Below are 13,578 nucleotides of genomic sequence, written 5' to 3' on the forward strand. Positions count from 1 at the left end.
GTCCATTTAGTGTTAAATAAAATTTACGCAGAGACAAAAATAAATTTTTCACTTTCACACATTTTTCCTCTCGAAAATTATTTATTTAAAAAAAGAATTTTTTTTTTAATTTAGAAATTAATTTCCAAATTAAATTATCCTAGTAAATAGATATTTTTTTGGCTGATAGTAAAGAAAGTTATGTAATTTCTTTTTTATTACATTACATCATTTATCGCTCGATCAACTAAATGCCTATCAATTATATATAGTATATAAAATGAAAACCTGACAATCTTTATTTCTTTTTATTAGTCATTTATCAAAGATTGACTATTTTATCTAATTGACTCTAGATAAAATAAATTCCTACATAAAACTAATGTCTATTAGAATCCTGAGGATCACATACAGGAAAATATAAAGGACAACAGAGTAGGTGATAAGAAAATAATAAAAACTCTAATCTGAATAAGTTAGATCGTTAGATTGTTAAGCAACTGTTAAAGAATCTCTGATTGTGCGAGAGAATAGCTTCACCACACACATAGTCGCAAAGTTCTCTTTAAGGACCTTAGTTATTTATAGCTTCTTCAAGTTTAAACGGTGTGATCAAAGATATAGCTAATGTATTTCTAATCTCATAGATTTAAGCTTCAATCTCCTTCTAAACAAAAGTCAAGATAATTACAAAGTTTAATCGACAAAAATATTTTTTAAAACAAATCATCTAATTTTTTTTTTTTCAACTAACGGGAAAAATAAACTATTTTTTATAATAAAATTCTATCCATTTTTCAGAAATTATTTTATAATTATAGAAAAATGGGATAAAAATGAAGAAAGAATGGCAAAAGTGTATACAATGGAGGGACGTTAGATCGTGATACCGTTCAGCGAAGTGAGTGGTCGGTGCAAAAGCGGCTAAAAGGAGTGGACTCTTGAGAGTCGCAGAACATTTTTTTTTTTCTATCCCCTCGTTGTGTGTAGAATTTCTACGTAATTCAGCGATATCGTCACGTTTTCCGTGTCGACGCGTCCAGAGAACTAGAAATCTTCCTATAGAGCTACTCGACCATGTGCAATATATACACACACACACACATTATACCTTAAACCTTCTGTATATTCCTACCTACTAGGTGCTTCTGCGGAACAAACATCCCGATCCTGGGTGGGTTTTGGTTCCGCATTGCACGGAGGTGTACCTATATAACTCTCTAATGTTTAGTTCGGAAAATGGACTTTCACATTTGACCCTTAATCCACTCGTGCGGAATTACTATATATGTGGTCCCCAACATAAAGGTCAGACTCTTAACCTATCAACAATATATTATGATGAAAAGTTTGTTCATAGCTTCAAAATAACAATTTTGTTCCTTCAAAATGTTCAAAAAAGAAAAATTAATTGCAAAACCGTATTAGGCCTTTTCACTCCAAAATTATTATAAAAAAAATAAATGTTTAGATTGATAAATTAATATATTAAAAATTCAGCAAGATAAAGAAGATGAAAATTCAATTTGCATGAAATGAGATTTATGATTTGATTTTTGTGAAATTTGTTATACGAAGAATGAAAATTATGAGGTCGGGAGTGAGTATGACCTTCATTCTCGGCACGAGACGCACTTGTTGGGGTCACGATTCGTGTCATCGATTAACGGTCAAGATCTATGAAATGTTGTATAACCATATAGTAAAAGATTCATCTTCCTTTTTTGCTCTTGTAATTCTTGTAGAGCTCTTTTCAATTTGTTTCAAAGGTTGTAAATATTTGCATATATAAGTCGGAAGCTCAATGGAAAACAATAATCTTCGACCCCTTCTATTTCCTACTTGATTTTGCTTCTATTATAACTTTTTATTGTTTCCAAATAAAAAATATACAAAAAAATTGATTCTCTAATCAAAGAAAACAGAATCAATATAATTTGATAAAGTAAACTTTTCAATTGACTCATTAACATCGTAACGTCAAGTAAATATGTTTACATATTCCAGGATTAAGAGATCAACACCAAAATGCAAATATTGAATATGAGAGTTAATTCAAAAATAAATTGTGGATTGCACAAAAAAAAGGAGAAACCAATATTTAAATATAAAAACCTAATATCCACAGATACCAGAAATTATTCAAAAATATGGAAATTATAATATTGCGAATTAAAACATGCCTTTTATAAAAGACAAGTGATCGATGAACGATAAACATAACCTCACAGTATATAAATATATATGTATGTTGACAAATTGAAATAATTTTAAATGTAATTAATAATGCAGACTGTAATGTAAACCAAGAATATAATTACTTGAATATGCTTTACTAATTATATAGAAGCTAATGATGCTTTCATCAGACCAATAAACGCGCGTGATTTATTCAGGACGTACATTAAAATTCATAGCACAGAAATATATTGAATATATGCTAAATTGCAAATGCTCATCTATAATACGCGAACACTATTTTTGTTTCTTTATTGCAAGCAAGAAAGTAAAAAAAATATTTTATAATGTTTCCAATTCTTTAATTTTTATTGTAAACTATTTGAGTTTCTAAGAATTTTTTTTACGCTTGAGCGATATAAAAAATATAAAAAATAAAAGTTAAAGAAGAGAGGAGAGAAGTTATATACGAAAAGTCTTAAAAGTGAAAAAGAAATGATTAATTTGGGACCCAAAACAAATTGAGGCTGAAGAGAGGTAAGTTTCAGAGCCTTGGGCACCGATGTAACGGTCGGTGGCCTACTTCCTGTGTAGACGTATCACATCTTGGTTTACTCCAACTTCGATTCATATAACAGTACATTTATTCCGAGCCTTTTTCAATCAACATTATATATTGAGTTTGCAAATATCCTACACATTACCCAAAAATCCCAGTTGCTTCTTTGCAAAATTTTTAAAACCAATTTTTTTACACCTTTTCTATGAAAAGTTAAAAAATTAATTGTTAATTAATAATTATTTAATAATAATATAATAATTTAATTAATTTACGAATTAAATTGTTCAAAATATGAAAAATAAAATTTTAAATATACATTCTCATCATATATAAGAAAGTATTATTTTACCTTCACCTTTTTTTCTATTTCTTAAAATAGGATATAAAGTTTACTTTTCAATTTTATGCATAATTTTTATTTTCGAATATAAAAAATAAGTTATTATAAATTGGGAAATATGATTAAAAATTTAATAAATATGAAAAAAATTAAAAGATTAAAATTTGGATAAGAATTTGGTGGATCACTCACAATCTTTTAATATTGAAATGAGGAATTTAATATATAATATGAAAGTGCGGTATATATAAAACTTCTATAGGTTTATGTAAATAGTACTTTTGAGAATGTCATAAAATTTATCGAAATACATATCATAAATGGAGCTAGCACATAAATAATTTATAATAGTTAAAGAGTCTTATCTCAATTAAATGCAACTTGTATAATTTTAAAGACTCGCATATACAACTTAACATGTTTGATGACCGAAAATTTTTATAATAAATGTTATGACGATTTAAATGACGACTTAAAAACTTCAAAGATCTTATTAAAAAAAAAAACATTTCCGTCTATTTCGTCAAAATTTAAATAAAATGTAAAAATTAAATTTCAACACAATAAATTTAATGTTTAATTTTTAAAATTTTAAACAATGTAAAGTTTCAGTATAAATTATAAAATATAATTTCCTTGCAAAGTTCTTTTTAACGGATATAAAAAATTATATTAAATAATAATATAATGCCTTCTCATATATGATGAGAATATGTAAGAAATATTTCTGAATGCAATGTAATATATTTTAAAAAGAAGATGTCAAGAAGTTAAGAGGAAGCATTTGAGTTATAATTGGTTGTAGTTTGAGCATAAAAATATAAAGTGAATTAGTCTCGGCGCGACCTTTCAACTTTTTTGTATAAGAGCAACATGTATATAGTAATTTTTTTTTTTTTCTTTTAACTTCTATTTTCGCAGTCAACCAAAGAGGAGACAAATTCCGTTACATTCTCACTATATATACATGCATACAAAATAAATGCATATATGTAAATGAAACATATTCATACAGTTATGTCGTCTTATATGTGCAAGCATGCTGTCATCATTCTGCCGAAGGCAAATCGCCTTGCTTGGCAAATCCACCGGTAAAACGACTCAGGTGAACGTTGAAATTGGACGCGAATTCGAAGACTCGATTTTCAAGAATAAGATTATTATTTCATTGCGAAATGGCAAACATTAAGAATTTTTTTTTACATTTCTCCTGACTATGAGTTCATTATACTCTAATAGAGGCAAATATTTTTTTAAATTATTAATTTCTATATCGGAAAAAATTTAATTATATTTATTATATTTGTTTTTTCCTTATAACAATAATATTTGTAACTAATAATACAAATTAACAAGCCTTTTACTTTGAAGTGACAATAAGATCCTTATCCTTATAAAGTAAATCAAGGTTAAAATCGAGGTGATCCACAATGAAAGTTACTTTTATTAGGTCCGTCTTTTTCCGAGCTCACTTTTCAACTTATAATTTAAACACTGGCTAACATATTAAAATACAGAAAACATCAACTAAGATTTTAATATATATATAAACATCCTGGAATTTTGCTCATTTATATTTACGGAAATGATTCATTTCGCGAGTCAAGAATTTTTAGAAATCACTTTACCAAGTAAAAAGTAAACTAATTATTATTAATAATTAATTACTTTTCAGATATTTAAAAATTAATTACTTTTTAGTATTAAAATTATTACATAATAAATTAATAATTAGCTATGTTTATTAAAATGTTCTATATACTAAATTTAGAGTAAATAAAATTTTTACTGTTCTGACGCGGAAATAATTAATTATTATGTGAACCAGTGTTTAAAAACAAATTTGCAAGGAAGTTAATTGTTCATTTTAAACGCTTGCAAAATATTACAACAACTTTCTGAATTTAAAATAACGTTTCTTTATAAAGAAATTGATGAAGATATTATAAGATTTAAAACCTATTATCGCTAAAAAAAAATTGGTGCTATATTTATATGCGGTTAGTTCTCGTAAAAAAGGGAAAAGATTTTATAAATCTTGAAGATTTCTCGTATATATGTATTTTTGTAGAATCGAATGAAGAACAGCTGGGTCATGTGGGCAGCTGCTTCATCTGTTTCAAAAAGATTAAGGTGTATACTAACTCGAAAGAGCAATAATAGAAACAGGTAAGATGTTTTGAGACCCGTAGGGAACAAAAGAGAGTAAGCAGCAGGTCGTAGAACGTAAAAAACAGTTCTTGCAAAACCTATACAAAGACGATTTTGACCTTATACCTTCGTCTTGAACTGCATTGAGCACACCTAAAGTTACACAATACACGTCAAATAACAACAAAATCTAGGTTTTTATTAACGCGCGTTTAAAAAGTCCTATAAACATCACAAATAATGTTTTCTTAAACCCACATTTTATTGTTCAAAAACCTTGATTTTAATAACAATAAATATAACATTAAAACCGAAGAACTGAAGAAATAAATAACTGATGATATTATATCAGGATTTAAAACTCTTAATCCCCATACATAAAATTGCGGCGAAAAAAAAGAAATTAATATGTTTACTTATTGCTCGAAAGATCAGATTGAAAATTTCGAATGATTAAATTATTCACCATAAATGTACAAATAGACCGTTATGTCAATATCAATTTCATACTTGGAGAAGTTCATTCTCAAACATGTATATTCATAAATATATGAGAAAAAGAAGCTAAAGAGCCGAAGATAATAATATCTATGGGTATATAGTGTGTGCGTATAGAATCGAGACTATACCGCAGTTTCGCAGTTCATCGTTCCTGTCCCGTCATTAAAATCTCAAAAAAAAGAGAACATCATAAGAGTTCTCTGGAAGAAAAATAAATAAACTATCAGTGGTGGACCGCGAAGATGAACGTGACTTTCAGAAGTAGAAATGTGATTTCCATATTCTCATATACCTAACACATATATATAGAGGTTTAATCTTTACGCATCAATAGATTACTCGATTGTCGAAAAACACATAAAAATAATTCTTTGCTTGTAAATTACATAAAAAAAAGTATATAAAAAATTTTTTTTTATAGGTAATTTGTAGACTTCAAATTTATGTATTCTTTGATGTTTTCCGTACTAATGAAATTCGAATATTTTTCTCAATGATAATTTTATTTTAAGCATCTTTAAAAAGAGAAATAAGAATTTCAAGGCGAAAAATAAAATAATAATTTTTAATCAAGTAAAAAAATTGTATGTGTAAAAAAGTTAAAGAATAATAAAAATGTAGAAACATATATGTAGTCTTTCTTTTATATATATGCAAACATACAATTTTTTCGAATTATATTTAATTATTAAAGTACTTTACACGAGTATTAATATTCAAATATCATTCGTTGTCAGCAAAATATTAATGCTTACTTGTTACTTGCGTACAATTAAAAGAAAATTCATAATTTCGAAACCAATTCGCAGAAAGTTCAAATGATATCTTGGGGAGAATTATCAAATATCAGTTTAAAAAAGCTGACAATTTATTTCTTAACGAAAAGTATAATTCTCTTATTAATATTTTTTTAAAAAAATATTTCATCAAAAAATTAATTTTACTATTAATAATTAAAATTCAATATCAATTCTTTATAGCGAATTTTGTACTAAAAATATTTAAATTGAACCCTGCTATTTAGCAAGATTGGAGAAGAGAAAATTATAACACTTGGTTATTATATCTACAGAAAAAATAGAATATTAAAAAAAATCACAAACGACTTATATGAATTTATGTTGTGGTTTTCGAAATCGGCAATATATGAAATTACGATTTACGAGCTCACATACAATTTGCGTGTGGACGTCTGAAACCACGAGGATACCCGCCTCGTGGCAGTCGATGAATGATATAGTCGCTTAATAACACCGATCATCTCAAATCGGTATAGAGTCTGTAAGGCTTACAAATCAGATTCTACAGAAGATAGAAATTACAAAAGTAAAAACAAGAAATCATTAATGGTTTTCTGATCAAGATTATTATTGCTGACCTACACAGAATAGATTTGAATCATCAAAAAAATTATTCAGAATCACTTCTTAATGTGCCAAAAACAATATTAATTATTTAATAATAAATTTTGCTGAATTTGAAATTGTTTCGAAATTACAAAAATAAAGTGTTAAATTCCAATATATTACATACTAATTTAATAATTTACCAAACACATTAAAAATACCAGTCAGCGAAAAATATTGGTAAAAAAATTAAGTGAATTTCATAAACACAAATATTATGTCGACTCACCATTTTTTATGACACGTTCTAAAATCGCAAATTCTCCCTTTCCAACATATCCAAATGAAAACCACTTAAATTTTTTTTTATTTAATACAATAAAACTAAAGGTCACACACAAACAATAATAATTCTTTTCTAAGTAGTAAAAACAAAAGCACGTTATTTTAAATTTTTGCACTTGCGCTTCACACGTTAATCGCGAATATTCTGGCGCGAGCGCCCACACGATATTAAATTAAACATAACCCGAAATAAAAAAAATAAAATTTTTCCTTCTTGTCACAAAATCCACGTGATAACCATAAGAATCGTGTGTCGGCAAAATGATACTAAACACGAACCGGTCTCTCTCTCTCTCTCTTTTTTTTTTCTCTTTTGATCGTTATGCGCGCGAAGTTTTATCTTATTATCGATACAGATGTTCCTGAAGAATCCGGAATGTAAGGAATGAAGAGAAGAGCGAACCCCGAGAGGAAAACGACGACGGATTTTCAACCTGGCGAACACAAACTGAGCTCACGACCGGCAGGTAGGTGGCCAATTCCCCTCTCCACATACACACAAAGTCCGCTCACCGTTCCCCGTTCTCGAAACTTTTCCTTCACCGCCACGATTCGCCTTATTATATGTTGTTGCTTATTCTGTCTTCTTGATTCACTTCTCACACACAGTGGCGAGCCTCGGATCTAAAGCAAGGGGTGGGGTTACAACAGGTAAACCCACTGCAGAAAAGTGCAGTGTTGGGCGATACCTGAAAAGGTCACTCTACACTCCTTTTTACTCACGAGTTCAATTATACAAAAAAAGATGCACCACTTCCCTTTATAAGAATTACAACTCAGATGAATTATATAAATACACAAGTTACAATTTATATTTCATTTACTTCTTCCAAATAGTTTAATTTTCAATTAAAAAATCAATTAGAAAAAAGAAATAATTAAAATTACAAGGGGAAAAAAATTTTTAAACTGAAAAATTTGTATGGAAGATAAAGAAAGAAGAAACATTATTTAACTAATTTCAATCAAAGTTCAATTTCTAAATTAAAAAAAAAATGAAGACAGTAAAAAGAAACAAACCCCTGTTTAATTTAAAGAAAACAAAGATAAGAAAAGACAGAATAACAACAGAAAAAAACCACAATTTTAATTGAAGAAAATTAAGATAATTAGAAGAAAAAATCGAAAATTAGCAAGAAGAAACAAAAAATAATAAAATATTAGAATTTATAAATTTTGTTCCAAATTATAACAATCAATATCCCTAACAAAGATTTTTTTACGAATACAAATAATCAACAAAACACTAAAATTAAAATTTAGCTCAAGAAAATATCCAGGACAAACAGAAATTATGAGAGCAACATGAAATTGCTTTTTTCTCCTATTCATAAATCGAACGAATTTTTTGCTCTACCACTATCAATCGAAATAATAACTTTTAAACCATAATATTTTTACTTTTGAATCAAATTAATCGTATATATAAATTAATAATTTAAATTATAAATTAATAACATAAATCAACTTCAATTAACATCATAAATATATAACAATATTTTAAAAAATTTTAACAAACACCAAATTTTGGAGTTTTGCTAATAAATTTTATTAAAACTAATAAGTAAACAACATGAATTAAAAAATTCTTATATTTGCTTGTCAGGTAACTTCTCATATTACCTAAATTTCGGCTCGAGTTACTTTATCATGATCATCATCATCATCTTCATCATCATCATCATAACTATACTTTTCTTTTACTTCTTCTTTTATAAATTCTTTAAGATCTAATTTAAAGGCTTCGGTACTTGGCGAACATTTAATACAAATTCTAAAAAAGGAAAAAAATATATTAAATTTCTATTCAAAAATTGTTTGAAAAATCTTTCCAAGTGGGAGATTAAAGGTATACATATTTTAAATGAATATAAATTTTTAAAATATTTACCTCAAAATCATGGGTTCAGGTATTTTTGGTTTTCGAGTTAGTAGATCATCCAATAAGGTTTTAAAATTCTCTTTCAATTGTGGTGTAGTCATTTCAACCTATTAATTATACTGATTATAATAATGTATTCAAATTGAAGACTAAAATGTCTCCAAACGTCAAATGAAATAATTTTTCTATCATTTCTTTAAAGTTAAATTTTATTACAAAATATTGTTTCACGTATGAAAGAATAATTGATTAATTATTAAAAAAATTATTTCATTAAAACGTATTGCGAATTTAAGAGGCACATTTATATATTTTTAAAATGTATTTTTTTTTTCTTATTCTAAAGAATATTAAAGAAATATAAGTAATTATTTCTTGTTGGACTCACCGTTCCAAAAGGAACTTCGCAATAACCATAATCCGGATAATTCGAATTTGCTATACAAGTGTACCTAACACCATGCAAATGTTTATAAATAGTAGCATCAAGATCAGCTCCTAGTGTTCCTGAAATATTAAGTGTATAAAAATTAAAATCCAATTAAATAAATATAATTATTAATTATATTAATAAATATTGTTCTATTGACAAATTAAATTAATTTTAATAAAGCAGTAATAAATTTACTTCTTAAATTTTCCACTTAATAGATACCTTGTTTTAACGATGGAAATTTATTCTTTAAAATACCCTTAATGGTCAATAATTGTGGCAGTATTTGGGGATGAGCAATTATGTGATCATAATCAGAAACACTCATTTCTCCAATCTAAATAAAATAATCTGTTAATAAGTGTTTTTAAAGAAAATTGAAATATATAAATATATTAATAAAAAAATTAAATACCTTAATTAATCGAATAATTTCAGGTCCAGCTACATGTTGTGCACCTGCATTTTTAGCTATATCCTGTAATTCTGGTGTGCCTGCAATTACCATAATTGATTTTTGCCCATCTGAGTGAAACTTGTGAGGGATAGAAACCAAACTGTGAAACGTATTTAGCATTTTAGATTTACTTGGTCCCTGTAAAAAAATACATCATTAAAATTAATCTTGAAAGTATTATTAATTTATAAAGTACCTACGTCTTTACAGATTTATCTTATTATTGCAATTTTAGAAAAGTATCACTACCTTCATGTTCACTTCAAAAGCAGCTGTTAATTTTGCATCAGAAATATCATAAATAGTGGGATGAAAAACTTCACGATGACATTGTACAGCTTCTTCGAAGGTATATACTTTTGGACTATAGTATTTTTGTAACCATACATTGTCAGGAGACATTCGATGAGTATCCACCAAAGAAAATCTTATCGCGTCTGGAACATCTCCTTTTAATCTATAAAATAAAATTTAAATTATATTATTTACAACATTGTTCTAATAGTCAAAATAATTCGCATGTATATTACAATTTATAATATAAAAATAGGAACACTTACGTTTTCTTTTTTGGCTGTTTTAATTCCCTTGATCTTTTAGCAGTTATGTTTCTTAATTTTTGCTTTAATTTTTTTTCTCTTGTTCCCTTTCTCAGAGCATAATTTCGAGTTTGTAGAAAAGATCCACTATAAATACTGGGTTCTATGGTCACTTTAGACAATGAAAATAATGAACTTAAAAATCGGCCTAAAAACAAAAATTACATGTAATTATACAAATATTTGAAAATTTTTTTAAATCAAACATGTACACAGTATTTAATAATTTTGAGGTTATACATAAGATGTCATGCAAAATTTAGACTCAAAGAATGATTGCGACGAGTTATATATTATCAAAGGATTATTTTAAGAAATTTATTACCTTAATCAAGATTTTAGAAGCATAATTATTAAATAAAAAAAGGAAACATTACCTTCTAAAAACACCATGATGAACTGTCGTGATGTAAACACAAGTTTATAAATTCTCGTGGTGGGAATGATTCACTTTTTGAAGCAAACACTGTTTTCACAAACGGCCACCGAGGCAACTGGCGGGCGTTACAGTTGAACACTGTAACGCGTTACACGTATTACACTTAGCAAATAATTTGCTTAAATTTTCTTAAACAATTTTTTTTCGTAATGACCGAGCAAAATGTTAAAAAAATTAACATTCTGAGTTATTTCATACCCGCAAGTTTAAATTATTTTTAATTTAATTATAAATGCTAATAAATTTTCTGTGGGGACTAAATAAATGTCAAAAAATTGATTATAGGTAACATTGTACAAAAAAAATATCGCAGTTAAAAATGATATTAAATTTTAGAAAATATACAACCTGTAAGAAATGAAGAATTTACAAAAAATATTAATTTTATAATTATAAGAGTAATTTTAATTAAAATTCTTACCACGATGAGTCAACTGAAAAATAGAATCAAATTGGACATATACATAGAAATTAATTTGTACAATACAATATCAGTTTGATAAGAATTGGCAAATTACATTAAAGTATATAAAAAATAGTTAATAAATCATGTGAATTTGAATCAGCGAATAATATCGCTTATTCAAATTTACAAGAGAACAATATAGTGGCACAAGAAGTTAAAATTCATGCAAAAGAAATATACAACACATTCCAAAAAAAAAAACCGATTTCCCTACCTGTAGCTATATTTAAAGCGTAAAAAACTCACTCCTATAAAGCTGTTCCTACCTAGCTATATTTTTAAAAAATCCTATACTTTGTTACCACACCAACACACATACAACCCACGTGCAACAATAAAAACATCAACAAAAATATTAATAGTCTCATATAGTATTAAAAAATACTGCAGAAATATTATATATATATTTTATTATATACATCGTATTTATTTCTATATACGTGTAATAATAACAATATATATAAATACTACATTTTGTCAACGGTGTCACTATATTGTTAAATAAAAATTGACTCACCGATCGGCGAATCCCACGTCGGGGCAATAGTGACATCGCCGCTACACGAGCGTTTCAGGCCACTCCCGAAGATCCCTCTCTTCATCGCACTTCTGCTAAAGGTCGGGAGTATCGCAAAAAAAAATATTATAAAAAAAGTTGCATGCAGGGACCACTTTTCTTCCTCCACATCCTTCTTGTTCTTCAGGATGTTCTTTGGGAATGATCTGAAAAATAATTATTATTTATTAAAAAATCAAATTATACCATTAAATATTTTTAGATGCTGACAATTAATTATTGCACAAGGAGTATGTTATTGTCTAAAAAACATTTATGATTTAATTATTTATATTAAAATACTTACTGTTTTGCATTTTCGCGTCTCATGGCTAAAATACGATGACAGCTTTAAACAGCAGACAAATCTTCTCTCAGCTACAGGACCAACTGACTGAAAAATTTCAAAGAAATTGTAATAATTTATTATAGGTTATGTGTAAAATAAAATATTTTCAAATACTAAAATTTATGAAAACATTAATTAACATACATTGAACCGCGCTCAGCAATGCCCGATCTCCTCCAGGAGCTGCTCCGCAACAAACACCTCCCCCTCATGGAAAGAACGCCTGCAAATAGAAAAAAATACTTTTAATAAATTATATTAAAATCAATATTTTCCATATTTTAATAAAATAAAAAATTAAAAGTACTTACCGAAAAAAAATAATAGCAGTATATCATCTACGTGAACACCAAATTCGACAATTGGCAAAATGTCACATCAAAAATGTCTCGTCTCCTGGTGAAATCATCTTCGAAGTCTGTTCACTTAAGTCCCCTTTTAGTTTCATCACTTTCTGATTTTTATTTCACAGGCAGTCAATTTTGACAAATCTTTTTTTGCTCAACTCTCTATAGTCATCAAGAGCTATAAAAATACAAAAAAAAGAATAATTAGTATTCATTAAATTCGACAATTTAGAAAAAATATTGGTATTTTCGAACTAATTTTCTGTATGTTCAGTTTCAAAATAAAAAACTTTTTCCATGTCTGATAATTGAACAACAATAAAAGACGAAAAACAAAACACTTATACTCACCAAAAACTTCTAGCTTCCTGGATAAAACATCTTCGGAGACAGTTCTGAAGTTCACATCATTTCACCACCAGAGACAAAGAAAGTTTTACCCGATCTGACATGATCGGTTTTGAGCATCCTTTCAATTCCACATATAGTCAAATTTGATCTTAACCCCTTCAGCTTCCACACCACAAAGTACAAGAATCTGTAAAAAAAACGATTAAAATACGTATATACTTTGTTGGTATTGGCTATTTGTTCCATCTTTGGAACCAGAGGCCATTTAAACAAAAGAAAGAAAGAAAGATATTTTGT

General features: G+C 27.4%; 2 protein-coding genes across 2 annotated transcripts in view; both read right to left on the reverse strand.

The window, feature by feature from the left end:
- LOC127278013 (cadherin-99C) overlaps nucleotides 1-8,150 on the reverse strand; it is a 67,305-nt gene extending 59,155 nt beyond the window's left edge. Inside the window, exon 1 of the mRNA XM_051299509.1 lies at nucleotides 7,347-8,150. Coding sequence (XP_051155466.1) covers nucleotides 7,347-7,349 — 3 coding nt within the window. The 5' untranslated portion in view covers nucleotides 7,350-8,150. The remainder of the gene's footprint in view (nucleotides 1-7,346) is intronic.
- Nucleotides 8,151-8,927: 777 nt separating this feature from the next.
- Nucleotides 8,928-11,299, reverse strand: LOC127280899 (39S ribosomal protein L1, mitochondrial). Its single transcript, XM_051304217.1, has 8 exons — nucleotides 11,151-11,299; nucleotides 10,735-10,921; nucleotides 10,424-10,631; nucleotides 10,133-10,312; nucleotides 9,940-10,054; nucleotides 9,673-9,791; nucleotides 9,294-9,391; nucleotides 8,928-9,176 (listed from the first exon to the last, which is right to left on the reverse strand). The coding sequence occupies exons 1-8, from the start codon at nucleotides 11,164-11,166 to the stop codon at nucleotides 9,026-9,028; spliced, it is 1,074 nt and encodes a 357-aa protein (XP_051160174.1). The 5' UTR covers nucleotides 11,167-11,299; the 3' UTR covers nucleotides 8,928-9,025.
- Between the last annotated feature and the right edge of the window lie 2,279 nt (nucleotides 11,300-13,578).

Source organism: Leptopilina boulardi, unplaced genomic scaffold (genome assembly GCF_019393585.1).
Source record: "Leptopilina boulardi isolate dan_hultmark-lab unplaced genomic scaffold, ZJU_Lbou_2.1 LbouV2_112, whole genome shotgun sequence".
NCBI lineage: Eukaryota > Metazoa > Arthropoda > Insecta > Hymenoptera > Figitidae > Leptopilina > Leptopilina boulardi.

What these genes read in the sequence shown, in the direction of transcription:
- LOC127280899 (XM_051304217.1), bottom strand. An exon ending in CTTTTGAAGTGAACATGAAG is followed by an intron (nt 10,313 to 10,423) that starts GTAGTGATACTT and finishes ATTTTTTTACAG; the next exon opens with GGACCAAGTAAATCTAAAAT. An exon ending in AAATTATTCGATTAATTAAG is followed by an intron (nt 10,055 to 10,132) that starts GTATTTAATTTT and finishes TATTTTATTTAG; the next exon opens with ATTGGAGAAATGAGTGTTTC.